The 19,399-nt window shown below is 44.6% G+C and overlaps 2 protein-coding genes across 3 annotated transcripts; one reads left to right on the top strand and one right to left on the bottom strand.

Annotated features, from left to right (window-relative positions):
* The first annotated feature begins 622 nt into the window (after nucleotides 1-622).
* Nucleotides 623-19,322, top strand: HGSNAT (heparan-alpha-glucosaminide N-acetyltransferase). 2 transcript variants are annotated; one of them, XM_042828361.1, is made up of 17 exons: nucleotides 623-765; nucleotides 8,634-8,761; nucleotides 9,045-9,166; nucleotides 10,068-10,137; nucleotides 10,767-10,836; nucleotides 11,911-12,017; nucleotides 12,494-12,570; nucleotides 13,149-13,179; nucleotides 13,372-13,532; nucleotides 13,815-13,930; nucleotides 14,605-14,726; nucleotides 15,193-15,319; nucleotides 15,475-15,561; nucleotides 16,156-16,233; nucleotides 16,364-16,434; nucleotides 16,555-16,667; nucleotides 17,677-19,322. In XM_042828361.1, exons 4-17 carry the CDS (start codon nucleotides 10,133-10,135, stop codon nucleotides 17,856-17,858), a joined length of 1,347 nt encoding a protein of 448 aa, XP_042684295.1. In that variant the 5' UTR covers nucleotides 623-765; nucleotides 8,634-8,761; nucleotides 9,045-9,166; nucleotides 10,068-10,132; the 3' UTR covers nucleotides 17,859-19,322. The 2 variants fall into 2 exon arrangements, with proteins under 2 accessions (XP_042684295.1, XP_042684294.1); XM_042828360.1 differs by lacking the exon at nucleotides 623-765 and adding an exon at nucleotides 8,343-8,543.
* POMK (protein O-mannose kinase) lies at nucleotides 6,337-8,194 on the bottom strand. The gene is made up of 2 exons (XM_042828363.1): nucleotides 7,819-8,194; nucleotides 6,337-7,261 (listed from the first exon to the last, which is right to left on the bottom strand). Exons 1-2 carry the CDS (start codon nucleotides 8,104-8,106, stop codon nucleotides 6,488-6,490), a joined length of 1,062 nt encoding a protein of 353 aa, XP_042684297.1. The 5' UTR covers nucleotides 8,107-8,194; the 3' UTR covers nucleotides 6,337-6,487.
* Nucleotides 19,323-19,399: the final 77 nt, after the last annotated feature.

Here is a 19,399-nt window from a genome sequence, read left to right as displayed (position 1 = left end):
TGATTTGAGGAGGGGGCTAATTACCGTGCTAACATGGCATCTGCTTTGCAAATGTCCAAGCATTCTGTGGGAACTGCATCCTTTGGCTAGCCATTGCAACAAGTCACCCTGCTCCCATGCTATGGGACAGATTGAAGGGGCAGGAAAGGATAGGAGATGAGTAAAAATGAGAATATCTAAAAATTAAAGACTGGTACACTATTATCATGAGAAAAATTCCTTGCCCCCCATGGTGTGGGAAAGGAGAGCTGAAGGACATCAATTAGACATAATTCTAGGTCATTAAATGGAGATGGCAGCCATGGACAGAACTGTGGAAACCGCTAAGATAAAAAGAGTCTATCAGTTAAGAAATATGACTCAAACCAGTAAATTAAGCCTGGTTTCATGGGGATTTAAAACAATTTCTCACAAAGCTGAGGTTTTTCATTCATTTTTTTTCCCCCAGTATGTTGAACTTTTTGGCCAACTGGCTTGACAAAGAATAAGCATAATATAGATCTTCACATTTTACTACTACCTACAGACTTAAATTGAAATCAAGCTCACATGTACTGGGTATAGAGAAGGTGCAATTAATATCTATCTAAAGGTGCTCTCTTCATTAACCCTGCAGCTTCACTCTGGCCAACTTGGGAAGATGCTGAATGCCCTAAGACTGTACCCAGCTTCCTCTCTGGAGAAAACCAAGATTCAAGAAAATGGAACTTCATCTCTCAGGGTTTTCCTCCTGCACAAAGGAATGCACTCTACCTTACCCAACAGGTACTTGATTTCTTTCAGTTAATTAAATACTCCATTTAAAACAGATAATCCACCCACTCCCTACTTAGAAGAAACAGAGATTTTCTTTCTTTCCCTACATATTTCTGTGAAGCTTGCAAATGTTAAGCTGCGGGTTGGACAAGTTAGGTGCTGTGGTAAGTGTGACAGTCTTGCAAACCTCAGAAGAGGTGATCTTCCATTTGCTGCCCTTTGCAATAGGACTTCTGGGGATGTAAGCCTTCATGTGATGTTCTTGAGGAATCTGGTTCAATACCAAAGCTGAGAGACTGCAAAGCTAGGTTATCACGTCCTGGTGCATTGGCCTTTCCTCTTACGGCTTCTGTAGCTTAGGCTCTTAAATACCTTTCAGAAACTGAGGTTGAATTTGGTCAGCAAAGTCAAGCCTTGTAGTTGTAGTTAACAAGCATAACAAATGGTGTGACCTGTCCATGTAGAGCATTTAGCTTGTTTGTTTGTAGCTTGGATTAAGTCAAATGAAAGAGCCAACAGTAGAGTGTACTGCTAATATAGGAGGACATTAGTTTGTGAGTTCGAGTTTTTTTTTAGTATTAAAGTTTTTTTATAGGGGAAGGACTGTCATTTTGTGCTACACCTATATATCCTGCATGTAGGCACTGAGCAAATAATATATAATAACAAGTGGCACTGACACAAGCTATTATGGCAAAATGTAGCCAGTGGGAGGCTAAGCTTAGCAGCTAGATTGTCAGCACTACACAATACCAAATATAAATGAGGTGTTTCAGCTATGGTTCTGATTCAGCTTCTCACAGGAGCTGGCTCTTGGGGAGAAAAAAGTGTAACTGTGTAATTTAATTTAAAAAAAATCCCAGCTGTTTCAAAAGTGGAAGCTCAGCTCATCCTGTGGAGAAATCTAGCATTCACTTCAGTCCAATTAAGAACAATCGAGAGATTGCTGAAAAGAGTCTTCCAGGGCTACACGGAAAGAATCCTATTTTCAAAAGTCTTCAGCATTGGCTAACTGCTATAAATTTGACTGAAAGCTGTCAAATACTTGACAACTTTGAAAATCCAGTTACTTCCTATACAAAATGTGAATGCTGGAATCTAACAGTCTTTTGAAATGCATGGCCAAGGAATCTGAGCGCGTCTGTATAAAAAATATATAATTATTCATGGATTTTGAGTTACCCAAAGCTAAATGGAAATCAGAAATTGCTGAGGCATAAGTATCTATGTAATGTAAATACATTCACCATTTCATCCTGATAAATACTGGATTATAGACTTCTGAACACAGACTGACAATTATTGGAAATCCTGTGGTCATCTTAAGTATGTCATCTCAAGTATACAATATTTCAGTTAAAGCAAAACCATAAAATCCTTTTTCTTTTTTCAACGTACCATCTAGCATATAATTTATTTGGATGAACTCTACAAATATGTGCATTATATCACGCTAGAAGAACTTGAGAACCACTTTTTTCTTGTTCCCAGGGTCATTCAGCTATTGGTAATGTACTACAGACATAATGATAGAATCAGTTTACAGTTGTGAGTTCTGCCAAATATCTCGCAATTATATTTTGCAAGCAACACTGCCTCTGTTTCACAGAGATAGCAGTGTGGTGTTTTGTTTATGTGGTACCAAAGACAAATATTGTTTTAGGGTTGTGACAGAATTTCAAAAAGTTTTTGTGGTATTCTAAACTTCAGATACACTTAACAGTTACCACTCCATTAAATACAGAGTGGCATGGGCTTTGAAAGTGTCCCTCAAAAACCAGAAAAGAATCATAGAATCATGAAGGTTGGAAAAGACTAGCTCTAAGATCATCTAGTCCAACCACGCACCTACCATGAATACTGCCCAGTAAGCCATGTCCCTAAGTGCTACATCTTCTCTTTCCTTAAGCACCTCCAGGGATGATGAGTCCACCACTTCCCTGCGCAGTCTCTTCTGATGCCAAAGGAAAGGCTCTGTTCAATTAAACCAAGTGTGCCCACTTTACGTCTTCAGCATTTATCCAGACAGACATAGCAGCTGATATCTATATGCACACCATACGTTTTAATGGTGTCAGACGTACAGATGAGCTGCTGTAATGTCTCCTCACCTGGATTCAGGATTATAGGACTGCTTTTAGGATGCAATCTGAAACTCATGGCACGTAAATTGAAACACACTCTATCAAACTTCAGTCACCTAGTAGTCTGAGGAAAAAAAACACAGAATCATGGGCTACTCAAGTTGGGAGGAGCTCATAAGGATCATCACATCCAACTCCTAGCTCCACACAGGACCAAAGCAAACCAATAAACACTTGACAACGTCTTGACACTGACCACTGAGGTGGATTGGAGAAGCTTCCTGCAAGAGAAGAGCACCAGCAGCAGTCCTGCTCCTTCTGGAGCCTGCATTTGTGTGACCAGTTACTTTGGCAGGACTTTTGGGGTAGAGGAACAGGGATACAATAGGAAGGCTAGCAGTAACCATCTCAGGTGTTCAGGAGAAGCATATTTTGTGGGAAAGGACAAGGACTGTGGGTGCCTTGATTTGAGCTTGGGATGAGAGCCAGCGGTGTTGTTGAACAGAGCAGAGCTGTGGCAGCAGACATCACAGAAGTCATGTTCACTGTCCTAAGGCCAGGCAGAGCGTGGATTAGAAGAGAGGAGCTTGCAGGTTTATTCACTGTGAAAAACGCCTGTTCCTGCTCTTCATGCTTCGATGTTTTCCATCAGATTAAAAATACTGTTTATAGAAGAGGCAGAAAAACCCCTTGAATGTTGACCATGACTGTCACTGATGGTGAAAACCGGAATGGCCAACAGATTGAATTAGAAAGAATGGAAGCAACTGCACATAGGGCTGACCTGCTTCTTCCCCTTCTGTGAAACCTCAGCTAGGTTTCAGTAAGGGAAAAGCAGCTGGAAATGAAGGAATGACAGGGTTCATACAATCTTGAGATTGTGGAAGAGGTTAATTGGGAAGAACAGAAAGAGGGAGAGGGTGCAAACTCCTCTGATTTTCCTGAAAAGCTGGAAGGAGTTGACACTCAGCCTTGGTTGACCTTGGACCAGGATGAGACCAAAAGGGATGGTAATGAATGCAAGTAAAACAAGCAAGTTATAGAGGAGGTGGCACCTTCATTTGTTATGGTGGCTCTTCTGAGAGCTCTTACATCTGCCTTGTTTCTGCAGTCGTGCTAATGCAAACACCATGCCATCTTTCAGGGACATATTGAAATTTGTTAGAAAATCAGGATCCCAAGGGCAGATCCGGGCTGCGTTTGAGTATGAGACTGCAGCTGCTAAGTAAAGCTAAACTGACCTTCGTGCTGCCATCTAGTGTTCCCTTGTAGACAGAAACAACGTTCCCCGAAGAAATACATCAAAGCTCCATTAATGCTCCTCTGTTCAGAAGAAATGTAATTTATTCTTGCTGGAGAACACAGAAGCTGAGTAGGAGGGAGCAGGGAAGAGGCATATGAAGGACACAGTGTTAAGGCAGAATGTTAGGGAGACACCATTTTTAAAATTTGTTTCACCCAGGAATAGAGACATGTCCAAGGCAAGATTCAGAAACAGATTTTGTCCCCATTCATTTTTCACTCTGAAATTCATATGGCTGCTTGCAAGATGCAGTAGTACACAGCAGAGCAAGAATCCAAGCAGCAAGCGAACAGCATGAGAAGCTTGGCAGTTTCTTCTTGACTGTCCTTGCTACTGCCATAAAAGACAAATGGTGTGTTTACTTCACAGGCATCAGATGCTGATTTTCCTTCCAGGTACACATAAGGGCTAACAAAAAGCAACACATGCTATTCTGGGAAAAGCAAAGGATCTGCCTTGAACAGCCACAGTAGGATGCTTTTCCAACACCTGCGCATCCTAGCTTCATGCTGGAACTGTAAAACCCTGGATAACCCTATTAATAACTCATGGGATGATTTACACAATTACAGCAGGGACAGTGTTTTTTTTTCTCCACACTTTTCTTGAAGGTGCTTTGAATCAAAGTCCAAAATACACATGAAGTATCCAACTGCAAAACTGCTCTGTTTTGGAGCTTTAATTTCTGACAACAATAGGAAAGCTGCCAGGAAGAGCTCTGCTCTTCTGCACAGCTGGAAAATGGCAAAATCAGCTAAATTAAGAAAATAGACTGCCCACTGGGAAAGAAAAACCATAATGACCAGCTTTGAAAGAACTCTTGCTAGCATTATAAGAAATCAGATAGGAATTTTGTCATTTACAGAACAGTCTTCTCATTTACAATGAAATTTTATAGCAAAAGAACACATGCAGTTGAAAATAAGTAAAAAACCTGTTTTCTCAGTTCAGTTATAGATTGTTTAGATGAAGTGGACTATCACTGTGACAAGGAACAGAAACAAACTCTTCAGCAGAAAGGACAGAGTCCTTCTCTGCTTGCAACTCATCTCTCAAGTAAAGACAAGAAAAAAGCTGTCCCAGGCCCTTAGGCCTTCCAAAGGCCTACTCCATAGTATAAAAGTCCTCTACTAATGGTAGCATCCACATCTCATTCACAGTATTCCCATTTTTTTTTTTTTTTTTCCACCAAGAGCACGATTCAATCCCAATCTCATCAAACAGGGCCTACTGCAGAATTAAGGCATCATTATACTCTCCCTCCAGCGGTCGGTACCTGTTACAGGCTGTGACATCATATTGGTACCAGAAGCTTTCTCCTCAACTCACTGAACAAAGCAGCAGCCTTTTTTATTCTTTTTCTTTTTTTTTTCCTGATGAATACATCTTGAACTCAGGCCTGACGGAGTTGTTTACTCTGAATGTAAGGCTTTTATTTTCCAACGCACAATTTGCTGTGAAAGGAAGTCATGTTCTCTTCCCATTCCCTGTTCTTTCTCCTTCCCTCCATTCATTATGTTCAGAGAACACAAAAGTGAGTGCAAAAGGGACGAAATGAATATACATAAAAGATACACTCAGCCCTCTTCCAAAGAGCTCACACTTCCTGTGGATTAAAAAAGAGCGAGAGGACTCCTGAACCCTCATCTCCAAAGAACTTTGCTGAGAACACTGTAGGGGCAAATGTTTCAAAACCAAAACCATGCATGTTTAAGCCGTATCTCTATCATCTGCTTGCCTACAAACTAGGAACATGTTTTTTTAGTGGGATACAGGGACCACAGAGCAATGGCTGCACGGCTCCGAAAGCAGCCCATGGAATATCCCATCCAGCAGGGATATGGTGGTTGGGAAGATGGCATCAGGGCTCACCAAAACCTGAAGAGAACTGTACTCATTTTTGAACGCCCACTGCTTTTGCTCCATGGGGAAGTGGGTGAAGACTTTGTGCACAACACATGGGCTAAAGCCACTGGAATCAGCACAGAGCTGTTTAAGTAGGACTGTATTTATTCTTTTTTAAACTCTTTCTGTACAAAAATGTTTTGTGTTTGAAAGGGGAGTTTTTATAATGAATATTGCGAAAGAAAAATTCTGCTTCTTGAGAAATTTCCCCCGCTCTCAAAACTTAATTTCTTTCCCTCCTCCTCTTGCAGTAATAGATTAAACATGCCAATGGGAAAGGTGCACAGATTCAGCATTGGGTAGGTAATTTTTAATCAAAAGGTAAAATACAAAGTCACTTATTTTTATCTTCTCAGTTGAGGGGACAGGGATTTTGCCCTTCAGGCAAGGTAAATAAATAAGAACATCAACTTCAGTCCACCGTTTGTCTCATGATTTGCTATAACATTTCCCTAGTACCAGGCATGGCTGCCTCCCGAATCAACAGAGTTAAAACTTTCTTGTAGGTGTCTAAGATCTCCTGGGCAGAAGGCCTTTCTGCTGGGTCCTTCTTCTTACATGCCGCATGGATGTCAAACAAGTGCAGTCGCACAATGTCACTGCCTTCAACGTGGCCCAAGAAAAAATTGGAGACATCCGGGATTTTCCAGATGTCTGTTTTTTCATCGTATGGGGGCATAAGGTCATCATCAAATGGCACATCCTCTCCATAGGGCCAACGCTGCTCAGGAGCTACAAAATCTCCCCAGAGCTCCCGATGACCACACTTCACCAGCCTGCCGGCGCTCCTGTTCACGAGAGGCAAAGCGTCCAAATCATTCACCAGGATGTGAAAGTCACTCGTTAAAAGATACTGCGAGAGCACCTTGTCCAGGTCGTTCGAATCGCACATCACTAAGGTGCCCAGAGGGCTGCTGTGCAGGTAGCGAATTATGCTCACATAGTCTATAGCGAGCATCAGCCTTCGATGCCAAGTGTTCATGCTCTTGTACTTGGGGATGTGCAGAGTTTCGTTCAAACCCCTCAGGGAGCCCAGAGGGTGGTACTCGGTGAGGATTGTGAACTGCTTCTCACAGTAGCCCAGCAGTCGGACAACGTGCTTGCTCTGTAGTGCCTTCAGCATCTTCAGTCCGTGGAGAAAGTCCTCCTTCAGCTCCGGTTTGGTGAGCTGTGAAATGACCACTTTGTTTTCCTTCCACTCAGAAAGAAAGACCTGAGGACAGAGAAGAGATGTATAAGACATGTGGAAAGCCTTCCTTTGTTGACTGTTACCATGTGGCATCCGAGTGAATGCTCAGTCACAGCCGCAAACAACAGTCACCCAGTGCGGTCAGTCCTATGCTGGTGCATGATCGCACAGTGTTGTGTCAGCAGCAAAGCCTCTGGGCTTTGCCGTACCTACTGCACATACGTGTCGCAGCAAGCCCTTCCTGATTTTGTACAGCATAGGATGGCTCACGATTTCCTAAGCTTTCATTGGACTGGATGAAGTAAGGGATGGAATGACTTCATAGCACCCAGCCAGACTTGCTGTGCGCGGTTGCACCATGCGAAGCGCTCCACCCGTCTCTGCGGTGCTGCGTGCACAGCCTAGTGTTGTTTGGTGTGAGGTACTAGCCGCAGTCACGTTTCTCCTGCCTGTTCTTACCTTACTCGTAGCCAAAGGCTTTCAGCTGCTTTAAGGGCAGCTAACAAAGCAGCGTGGGCAGCTAACAAAGAAAGCCCTCGCTAGCTGATTCACTGGAGAGAAGTAAAGATAACCCAACTCACCTTTTTCACGGCTCCTTCGCCAACACATTTGAGTTTTCTGACTTCCCTATCGATGGCTTCACAGGAGAGCCAGGGGGAGCAGTTTTTCACCGGCCCGAGTCTGAAAGACCCGTAAGGGCAGAGGCTGGGCTCGGCGTCGGCACGGCCCGAAGAGCCGTGCGGGTTGCCGAGGTACAGGTAGAGCAGGGCATTCAGGAGCAGCGCCGCCACCAGCAGCAGCACCGGCAGCAGCGAAGGCGCCTCCCTGGGAGGAAAGTCTCTTTGCACGAAATGCGCTTTCTTGTCCATCTCCCCTGTGAAAGACAGGGGGGTGCCAGCTCCCTCCGCAGCGCAGGGCTCTAAGGGGCCGTTTCATGGCAGCCCGCACGACCGCCTCCCCGTGCCGCCCAGCCGCGCGGTACGTAGCGGCGGCAGGCCACGCTCCGAGCGCGGCCCGGCCAGACGCCCCCGGCCGCTCCGACTGGGCCGCGGCGCCGAGCCCGCTTTCGGAGCGGCGCCGCCCCGGGGCGGAGCGCGGCGGAACGATGGCGGTCGCGCTGGCGGCGGCCGTGGCGGCGGCGTTGGGCGCGCTGCTGCTAGCGCCAGGCCGGACGCAGTCGCGCGGAGAGGCCCCCGTTGCCGGGCCGCCGCCGCCGCTCAAGATGGACCAGGCCCTCCTGCTGGTCCGCAACGAGCTGCCCGCGCAGGGCCTCCGCTTGGCCGTCCGCTCCGCAGCCTGCCACCGGGTGAGCGCGCCGAGCCGCGCAGCGACTAGCGCGCGGCGACTAGCCCGCGGCCTGCGGCCCGGTTCGCCTCACTCTCCGCTTCCTCCGCAGTGCTCCTACCAGCTTCTGGCCGTCGTCCCGCCGAGCGACGGGGGCCCGGGCGCGGCGGCCGTGGTGGACACCCAGCATCCGCTCAGCCTGCTGCTCAACGGCTCCCGGGCCGGCAGCGAGCTCTGCAAGTAGGTGCCACCGCCCTGGCTCTCCCTCTGTGCTGCTGGGTTTTTGTTTCCCCCGTGCTGCGACCGAGATTTATCGCAGCCCTTCACCTCTTTCCTGGCCATTGAGACGCTGGGTGGGTCGGGGTGTGGGGCTGGCTCCTGCTGGGGCCAGCAGCATGGAGGCAGTGGTGCGAGGAGATGGGTGATGTGAGCTCAGGAAGGGTGATGCTCGCTCTTCAGCTTTCTGAGTGATGCCCTGTTATCTACATGGAGCAGCAAGTTCTGTCTCTCTTCTCCTTTGCAGAATTCAGTATCACTTTGGAGAGTTTGGCAATTACTCCCTAATAGTAAAGACCCTAAGCACAAGTGCCAAAACCATTTATTGTGACATAGTCATCAATGAAGGCCCCATCAACAGCTACCTCCGTATGTAGTGCTCAGCTTTCCTCTTTCATTTCGCAACATGCATGTTTCTCAATAAAGCCAGCTACCTAAAATGCCTCTGTAGCTACCTGTGTTGTGTTGAAATGTGCAATGGACCTGCACGTCTTCTCTCTCAGTGTTTTGCCTGCTTATGTTTTACATCTCTGCCTGAAGGCCCTGGCTAGGATAAGGTCTCTTCACGTTTTTGGAGCAGAAATTAGCCTCACAAAAATCAGCGGGCATTTTATCCACAGGGAAATTTTATCATCGTTAGTTCCTCTTTCCCTCCATGTTTCTGAAAATACACAGGACCCTTGTTCTTCCCTCTGTCCTGCTTCTCTCACAAAACAGGAAACAAACCATAGTGTTTGGATTTCTGTTTTGTTGTGCTTTTAATTTTAAACCTGCTGTCTTACTTTTTTGTTCATCTCCCTTCCTGGGCCTTCTTTAAGCTCTCATCTCTTCCATTCCTCTCCTTTATATTAAGTTTTTCTTCAGTACTTCCAGTTCTCCAGCTATAAAGAAAAGTTCTTCACACTTTCAAATGTTAATGTGATCTCCCTGTCCTCTTCTCATTAAGGCTACCTCTGAATCTCTAGTTTTTTCATCAGAACATATGGTACATCAACTCTTTCTTCACTATTGCCTCAGTGCACATTTATTTTGCCCTTTTTATGCCAAGATGTGCAGTTGCTGATTGCTAGCTTGCTTTGGTTTTGTTTTTTTTCTCTTTTGGGACTCGGGCTGGGGATACAAATTCTGGAGAATTTGAATGGGAGAGAGTGGTGTGATGGATGGTGGGTTGAGTTTGTTGTTGTGTTTGTATCACAGTAGACCAAAGCCCTGCCAATGAACGGTTTTGTTGTGTAAGATACAGAGTTGTTTTCTTCTCTTTTCCATGTAGCTATCCTCTTTGCTTTCCTGGTTTATTCGGGGATCCTTGCTATCCTGATCATCTGTCGCCTTGTTATGAAGTAAGTGAACAGTGTGGTAACATCTCCTCATACACGAGGTAGGATCACCCATTTAAAAGTAGTGTGGTAGTGTTTTGGAGGTAAGACCCTTGTGCTTGCAGGTAAGACCCTGCTGCCAGGCTGCCATGTGCAGGTCAAGCTGTGCTAGCTGTCCGTGCATTGACAAATGCAGAGCGATGCGATTTCTCCTGAGGGTTATCTTATAGCTTGCTAGCTCGTGTGCAGAGCAGTTTCTGGAGAGCAGCTGACATCAGCCGTAAGCTGATGCACACTCTGCTTTGCCCTCCTGTGACTTGTTCCTGGGAACAAGTCAGCAGTACAAGTCAGTGGGACCTAAGCATCTTTAACATCTGTGGTCTTACCTCATGTGTACTGAGCCTTATCAGTGGACAGCCTAAGAGTAGAGGTCCCAAACTTGAGCTTGTGGCAATGTCATTAGATAAATGGATGTAACTCGGGTCACAGGTACTGGTTGTATATCAGTATTACACACATCAACTGGAGAAACGTGGATAGGGGCCATCCCAGCTTTTGATTCATACTACTGAATAGTTGACGTTAAGATGGAATTGGCTATGAAGCAGCCAATTTTTGTTTGTTTTGTCTTTTAAACTGTTACTAATTTTCAGAATTGGTCCAGTCAGAAACTGGGTTTACAAGAAACTGAACCCTAGGGAAACTGATCGTCTGATTAATTCTGTGAGTGACCGAAGTACCTTTCATTTGCATTTGGTGGTGGTGGTTTAACCTCAGAAGAACGCATGCTGTCAGGGCATCTGGGGGATTATTTATTATTTGCCATCTTCTTGTGCCTGTTGCCTTTGCCAAATCTTGTATTGGTGTCAGACAGGAAGTTTTATGTTGATGGAGAGTGCTGGTTTTCATGTGGGAGTTATGGATTCCTCGCAGAGCTCTTGCAAGCTGGGAATATCTAACTTTCTGCCTCCTTAGTTCCCTTGAAGGACATGTATCTGTGAAAACTGTCCCCATCTGACACAAGTAGTATAAGGGTGGGGTTGAAGTGCCAGCTTGTGCGTTTGCTAGCAGCACAATAGGAATTCTCATGGGAGCTGAGCTTAAATCAAGATTCCTTTGACAGCCCTAGAGTTGGCATTTTTGTGGGCCGTGTTTTATACTAAAATATAGATGGAATGTCACAGTCTGGGCTTCATACTAGGAGGTCTGAACCTGCATGGAGTCAGGAGAACTGGGAGCATAGCTCTGGGGCAATTCTTGAAGTTGCTTATCTGCAGTTATCCATGTTAAAGCAATGTTGTTACTAGAGCTGACCAGAGTGGTTTAGGGAACCCGTCTGGAAAGAAGCCAGTCCTGCTTTTAAAAATATTCATTTTCTGCTGGTTTATTTCCCTGAATGGTCTCTCTGTGTGTCAGACAAATGCTGATGGGATGGGACTGATCCTGTTGATGAGACTCAGCAGCTGGATCTGCTCAGCTCAGTTGTAGAGCTGCCCTCACAGGGATGGCAAGTCTGTGGCTGATTTGGACTGAACCCAGCTCCCACAAATCTCAAACATAAGATTTTCTCATTGGTTATTGTTTCCACCCTGATCAAAGGTGGAGTACAGAGCATCTGCAGTTTCCTGTCAAATACTACTGCCGCACTACAGAGCCACTAGGGGGTTAGAAATAGCAAGTGGGGAGGCAAAAAGAAAAGGAAGATGGGGAGAACCAGGACAAACACGGTGTGCAAACCCATGCGGTTCCATAGCCAGCCACTGACTTGCTTTTCTTGTGTCCGATTTGTTCCTTCAGGAGCTGGGGTCCCCAAGCACCACAGACTCCATTGGCAGTGATCCTTCCCCACGTCTGTGGTGTGCAACCTCTCGGCAACGACTGCGTTCTCTCGACACGTTCCGAGGGTGAGCATAAGACCTTGCCCAAAAGCAGCTCTCCCAAGGGGTGGGAGATTTGTCCAAAGACAGATTGACAGTATATGGAAATATGTAGCAGTGGAACTGCAAAAGCATTTCCCTTGAACGATAATCGAAATTTTAATTATTACCGTTGAAGCATTGCTATAGATCTAATTTGAGGAAATGTTAAGGTTGTGGTTCATGGTGGAAAAGAGCAACCTACATTCAGCATGAAAATGCAATGTGATGTAATGTACTAAAGTACTAAAGTAATGAAATTACTTCAGTTCACTACCACGATCTTTGAAATACTGCTTCTTGTTCAGCAGTACTGGAAGCTTCGTATGTAGTCTTTCCTTGAAAATCAACTACATTACATCTCACAGTTGGAAATGTTTTAATGGAATAAATGTTAACTGTGTTTGTACATATGTATTTCATTGACATGTGGTACTTTCTGTGTTTTCGTTGTTTCTTTTTAGCCTCTCTCTTATAATTATGGTGTTTGTTAACTATGGAGGAGGAAAATACTGGTTCTTCAAACATGAGAGTTGGAATGGTAAAGTACAGTTGATACACAGCTAATCTGCATTTTAAGTTCAATATCTAGATTTGGTTACCTGCTGCATTGTTCAGTTGAAGACTGGGATGCTCTGCTGGTTTGCATCAGTACAGTATCTAGCCTGTTAGGCTAATGGGAGAAGCAATGTGTACGCAATGATTTCAAATCACAATCTGTTTGTAAACTTGTTAGTTTTGACATAGTATAATATTTTTAGCTTTTAAGAACCATGGTCATTAAATAGTCCTATAGTCAAGGCTGCGGTGCTTGATGCTGTGCAACCAGCAAGCTGATGGGGGAGGGGTTCTGCAGTGTGTTGCCCCGGTGGAGAATAGCAAGGATTCCTGTCCTGAAATCTTTCCTAACACACAGTTATGAACCTGTTTTTGAGGAATGGTTAAAGCAGTGAAACAAGGTGATTGGATCTTTCTATGTTTTGCTTATAAATTTTTTTAGATTTTGGGGCATAAAATGACTGCAAACAGCCTGCAGTTCCTCTGGAAACTCATCAATAATGTTGTTAAAGTTTAGGAAAGTTTTGAGGAAAGTAATGTTTCTTCTTATTTCTTTTGTAGGATTAACAGTGGCAGACCTGGTTTTTCCATGGTAGGTCTTCCTGAAGAATAGTGTGTCAAGTGATGTTAAGGGTTGCCAGGGGAACATTGCATACTCCCTGCCTTTGAATTTGTGTTAAACAGCTGTTAGGAACCTGCCCCTCTTGATGACAGCAAGGTCCCTATGAACCTGTAGAGCAGCTGAATGCTCTTAGCTTCTTTGTATCCTCTCTCTGTTCTGTAGGTTTGTGTTCATCATGGGCACATCAATATCACTGTCGCTGAACTCCATGCTGAGGTGGGGAAGTTCTAAGCAGAAGGTGCTTGGGAAAATCCTCTGGAGGAGTTTTCTGCTAATCCTGCTGGGAGTCATAGTTGTGAATCCTAATTACTGCCTTGGAGCATGTGAGCGAAACCTATTTCCATTGTTCTGCCTCTTTGGCTGGGCTGTCTCCTATAGGAGACTGACACAGTTCTTTCTATTTAACCCCTGTGCTGGGCACCGTTTATCATCTTAGTGTTGAACTTGCCCGGGGTTACGATTTACAGACTGTCAAGTGGCAGAATGGAGGTGCCCCACACACCTGCAGGTGCAGAGGCTCTCAGCTCTGCCTGGGGAAGAGTGGCTTCATATTCATGAAGGAGCCCGTGTCTGTTTCTCTTTCACACTGCATGTATTTTTTCCAGTGTCCTGGGAAAATCTGCGCATCCCCGGAGTACTCCAGAGACTGGGACTGACATATCTAGTGGTTGCTGCTCTTGAACTCCTGTTTACAAGAGCTGGTGCTGACAGTGGGACTTTGGTAAGTTACAAGGGAAGGTAACACATGATACTGGAGTAGGACTTCAGAGTTTTTGCTCTTTTTTGAGTATAAAGAACATGTAGCATCTTATTTAGTGTGCCACACAGTGTGACCTGGTGAAAACGTCAGGGAACACACACCTTTCAGTGTCCCCCTCTGCATGTTATCATGTCTATCTTTGCTTTATTTGAGGATTTCACTGATCCCTCTTGATGGTGTTTAGAAGCAGACATTCCCAGGCATTTCTGATGACTTTCCACCGCCAAGGGACCACAGGGCATCTCTATGCTGAATCCTGCGGCCTCTGTTCTGTCCAGTTAATTTTGGCAGTGGTTTTTCACAGCAGGGGAAAGTAATACTGCTTTTTGGCTTTTCTGGAATCTGTTTTCCCAAAAGCCTTTGTTCTACTCAAGACTCAAAATTCCTTGTGACATTTTCCAAGCTGAAAAACATTGTGGGTTTTTGTTTTGGTTTGTTTCCTATCCCCCTCCTCAAAGAATTAAGTGTCTGGAAATCATCTATCAAGATGAAAGGTCCATTGGCAGAGCCCAGTTTTCAACAAAAACAGCCCTCTCTTGTATCTGGGGATCTGCCTGTCAAGAAGTACAGGATGTCCCCAGGGGCATGTTTTTCACTTGCAAGTTAATATTTCCTTTTCCCTCCATCTCATGCAGGAGATGTCATGTCCTGCTCTGCAGGATGTTCTCCCCTTCTGGCCACAGTGGATCTTCATTCTGACATTAGAAGTGATTTGGCTGTGCCTGACATTTTTGTTACCAGTGCCAGGTTGTCCCAGGTAAGACTGCACTCAGACTACTTTCTGTGGGGCATCATACTAAGTATTTTCTGTGTGGCAGGAGAAAAAACAGTTACAGGGATAGGACAAAGATGAAAACTTTAAGGGCAGCACGCCAAAGGGAAGAATTTATCATATAAAAGAAGCTTTTACTTTGGTATTAAAATAACTGGTGTGAAAAGGTGACATCATTGCTTCTGTCAGTAGAAGAGGCTTACAGTCTTTCTCAGGCCTTTGTACAGCAATATACAATCATCACAACATCATCCCGAGTCCTGGGTCAGTGCCTGTAGGGGAGGTAGAGCAGCCAGCTAGACAGCCAGGGCTGAACTGAAGCTTTGCTTTAGGTTCCTGCCCATACCCTTGAGACCAGCTGTCACACAGGACCTGCATTTCACTGTGTGCCTGCCTCTGGCCAGAGAGGATAGCTAGCATCAATGCTCTAACTTGTTTGTTTCTGTCCTAGGGGCTATCTTGGTCCTGGGGGCATTGGAGATTTTGGAAACTATCCTAACTGCACTGGAGGAGCAGCTGGTTACATTGATCGTTTGGTTCTTGGAGAAAAGCATATATATCAGCATCCCTCTTGCAATGTAAGTAGGTTTTGGTCCGCAGTATGAAGCTGTAGGCTACCACCAAGTGCAGCTGTGAGGAGGTGCTTGGGAAAGATGTGTGTGCCGAAGAGGAGGCTGGAAAAGAAAGGATACTGGTTGCTTGGTTACCTTGTAATAACTGCTCTCTGTTTAAGGTGCTTTACCAAACAACAGTGCCATATGATCCTGAAGGGATCCTGGGGACCATAAATACCATTTTAATGGCATTTCTGGGACTGCAGGTACCTCTTTTTTTTTCTGTGTGTTGCATGGGAAAATTTGAGAGCATCTTGGAAGTGGGGAGGCAACTTGTTTTACTTGTGATTGAGACTGGCTCTAACAAAATCTTTTCTAGAGCAATGCTTTCAGGCCACATAGCTTAAGGTGGGTGTCAAAGAAGTGGAATCTAACCTTGAAAAGGAACATGAGCTCTGAGCAGGCTGGGATGGATACAGTGCCAAGAAACTGTTTGGCCTGGTCAGGGAGTCAGCATCAGTTTGTTCCTTTGTGCAGTCCGTTGCTGAGGGTTTGGAGGTGGAGTTTGAGTCATAGTGTTGTCCTAACAAAGTTGCTCATCCCATTCTTCAGTATTAACAGAGTAGAAAAGGGATATGAGGGGTACCTCTGCTGCTGAGTAATTTGCATTTAGGTATTTCTCCCATCTGTGTATGTTCTTTGCAAAGTTTCAGTTTCTCAGCGTTTCAGACACTTAGCTGATATAAACCCTTTTGTGTCCTTTGCCTTAGCACAGGGAGCCTGTAGCCAATGCAATTACATTTTGAGAGCCAGATATATTTGCAGGCCTTAATTCGCTTTTTGTATTCTGCTTGTACTAGGCGGGAAAAATTATCTTGTCATACAAAGACCAGCATAAACAGATTATGAGCCGGTTCTTAGTCTGGAGCTTAATAATGGTAAGCTATTTCACCTAGTGTGGTCTAAGTATTACTGGGTAGCTTCTTAATCGACTTGTCTTCTTGTTCAACACAAACTGTCTGAAATGTTGCAGTGGTTATATAAACTTTAGTAACTTTTTTATTGCAGGGAATTATTTCTGCTATCTTGACAAAATGTTCTAAAGAAGAAGGGTTTATTCCCATAAACAAGAATTTATGGTAAGCTGAGAGCTTTTAGTATGAGTTTCTTAAAGTATTATTTTACCAGTTTTCCCTTTCTTGTATTGTGATCTGTATGCACCACTTACCTCTCTAACCTCCTATTGAAAATGTTCATAGGTCAACATCATATGTGACAACCATGAGTTGCTTTGCCTTCATCCTCTTATTGCTGATATATTACCTTGTGGATGTCAAGAGACTGTGGTCAGGTACTCCATTTTTCTACCCAGGTCAGTGAAAGCACAGCAGGAAACACATTCCTTCCAGTTCTTTCTGAATTGTTCTGTTTCTGTACCTCCTTTGCCTTCAAAGCAGCTGAGATTTTGAATGAGGTACCTTGAAGGAGGTCAAAATGGTTAGCTTGAGCTGAATTTTTGCACAGAACTTAGAGACTAGGCTAGAAATGTAAGGGAGATGGACTGCCAGTATTTAAACAAGGACTGGAAGCTGCTGTTGCCACATGATTGTTTTAAGTTTCATCTTGAGTTCAGAGAGCAGCTGCCTAGCACCAAGCAAAATACCACAGCTGGCTCGCAGTTGGTTTGGAGAGGACTGCAGAGACTTTGCTAACTTAGTGGGAAACTCAAAGGCCTGTCAGCACAGTACTACCACTTCTGAAGATGTGGAAAACAAAATCCCCTGGGCAGCCACATAGGTTCTCTCTGTGTTTTTAGATAAGCCTGTCTCCCAAAGCATCCCATTGTGGTTTTAACCACACTGGGCTCGTGACAAACATTTGACGACAGAGACAGAGTACAAACCCACAGCATGGGGAACATTTATTCAGCTTTGGTATCTGGACAGGAAGATGGGTAGAGTAACAGCATGGTATCATATCTCCTACCAGAAATCCCGAAGCTTTGAAGGGCAGTCAGCATTTGTTTGGAAAGGCAGTAGATCTGAACAAATAGATTGGCCCCCAGCCACTCTAAAGACAATAACTGTGATTATTCTTGCCAGTAAAATTGCGGGAGGATCGATCTGGTTGTATTTTCAATTTAGCATATAGGATATCTATGTTTGTTTTCAATAAACATTTTCAGTGCTGAAGTCCCTCAGACGACGTGTGAAAGCAAACACGTGCATAGCATCCTTGAGGCAAGGAACATTAGCTGCTGGGATTGGCTGTTATTGTTTCACTGCCATTCCATTTCATAAGCCTGGCATGCCTATGCCTGCTTCTTCTGCAGCAAGCCCCTGCTTGCTCTTTTGGGTGCTAAGACCTGTGCTTACTTTCAGGAATGAACTCAATCCTGGTCTACATTGGACACGAAGTGTTTGAAAACTATTTCCCTTTCAAGTGGAAGATGCAAGATAGTCAATCCCATGCAGAGCATCTGACTCAAAACCTCACTGCAACAACTCTTTGGGTCATAATATCATATATACTTTACAGGAAAAAGATATTCTGGAAAATCTGATGGAGGTGGTCAAGTAGGCCTACGTGCTGCTGGGGCAAAGACCTAAGATGGATTAGCCTGAAATGTTGCCAATTCTGCTGGGTTGCATTAATAAAAAGGGATCCTAGTTCAAGTTTACATTTCCATGGATGTTGCAATCAAGATTTTATGTGACTCAAGGACCATATTTTTGTATTTAGCTAAAACTTATTAATCTGTTGCAGTTGCTCTATTTCTACTTACTGCACTTTTAAAATATTTTACTGATCTCCTACTTTTGTACAGAGAAAATGACTATATTGCATCTCTTGGGTATTTAAAGACAGCCAGATGTTGCTCATGAAAGGAACTGTAAGGGAGCTTGGTGGTGATTGTAAGGGATTATCAGAAGGGGCTGTGGTCACTGTCACTGCATGTGACAAGGCACCCAAATCAGAAGCTGAGGCTTGTAACAGCTCTTGGCACCTGCTATATCTCAGCACCAGCTATGGGCACACATTTGGTCCAGCCATGTCATATCCCTCTTGTGGAGGGAGGGAGAAATGACTGGATTTGCAGATGCCCCCTGTATACTCAGGTGAAACAACATCCAAGATCTGTGCATAAGAGAAAAAAGGATCAACTTTAATAGGTGAATTCTGCAAAACAGTTATCGCCTACATGTCGGCTCCCTCACAGTTATACCTGCTTGAGCTGTGTGGTTTTTGAGGAAGTTCAAGTAAGCCTTGTGTTACTTCAAGAGGAAAAGGAAGAAAGAAGAAATGAGAGAGATCATTAGTCCTGGATTCAAGGCCATGCCTGCTGACAGGGGTACTCCACATGTTGAAAAAGGGAAAGAGCAGCACTGAGAAGGGCCAGGCCAGCCCCCCCCCCCCCAGCCCCTATCTGGGATTGTAGTTGGCTTCTGTTCCAACTGAGACATCAGCTTCCAGGCAGTACTGGGCCCGTCCCTTAGAACCATTTTCTCTTCGACAAGGTAGCACTGGCTGTGTCCTCAGCTCCGCACTGGGGTGAGTAGTGCAGTAACTGCAGAGGAAAGCTCAGGACTGCCTGTGGGCCTTAGGCTCATCTGTTTGCCTTTTGCAGTTAACGGGGCTGAGATCAATCCCCCAGCATCCTGCAGAAGCCTACTGCTGAAGACCTCTTCTAATGGGGTATTAATAGGCTTGCAGCTGCTACAGGTTTAGCAGTTCACTTACATATGTTCTGGGCTTTGTATTACAAACCTCCAGCATAGAGGAAGTCTGAATTTCACATGCTACACTGGGAGTGGAGAAGGGCCAAGCACTTTGATACAGAAGTTCACTCAGATCAATCTTCTTTGTAACTGGACTTGGATGAGAACTCTGAAAATAAAAACCAGCAATACAGGTGGGATTCAGCCAAAAAACGAAACAGGCCAGTTAATCTCTGTGTAAGATACTTGTCAACTCACTTCTGTTTTGATTTCCAAACTAATGCTAATAAAAAGCCTGAAGTACTTTCTTCTGTTCTCTATGCATGTATATGGAAGAAAATAAGACACACCATAGCATAACGCCCATGAAAAAGTAAAAAAAAAA

This window comes from Centrocercus urophasianus, unplaced genomic scaffold, assembly GCF_019232065.1.
Source record: "Centrocercus urophasianus isolate 14NV4802_14NV808 unplaced genomic scaffold, USGS_Curo_1.0 seq_3, whole genome shotgun sequence".
NCBI classification, from domain to species: Eukaryota; Metazoa; Chordata; class Aves; order Galliformes; family Phasianidae; genus Centrocercus; species Centrocercus urophasianus.
This window is presented reverse-complemented; position numbering and strand designations above follow the sequence as displayed.

Coding starts and splice junctions, on each gene's coding strand:
- POMK (XM_042828363.1), bottom strand. CDS start 8,106: ATGGACAAGAAAGCGCATTTCGTGCAAAGAGACTTTCCTCCCAGGGAG. Junction 7,262..7,818: donor GCGAAGGAGCCGTGAAAAAG/GTGAGTTGGGTT, acceptor CTCTGTCCTCAG/GTCTTTCTTTCTGAGTGGAA.
- HGSNAT (XM_042828360.1), top strand. CDS start 8,343: ATGGCGGTCGCGCTGGCGGCGGCCGTGGCGGCGGCGTTGGGCGCGCTG. Junction 9,167..10,067: donor CCCCATCAACAGCTACCTCC/GTATGTAGTGCT, acceptor TTTTCCATGTAG/CTATCCTCTTTGCTTTCCTG. Junction 12,018..12,493: donor TCTCTCGACACGTTCCGAGG/GTGAGCATAAGA, acceptor GTTTCTTTTTAG/CCTCTCTCTTATAATTATGG.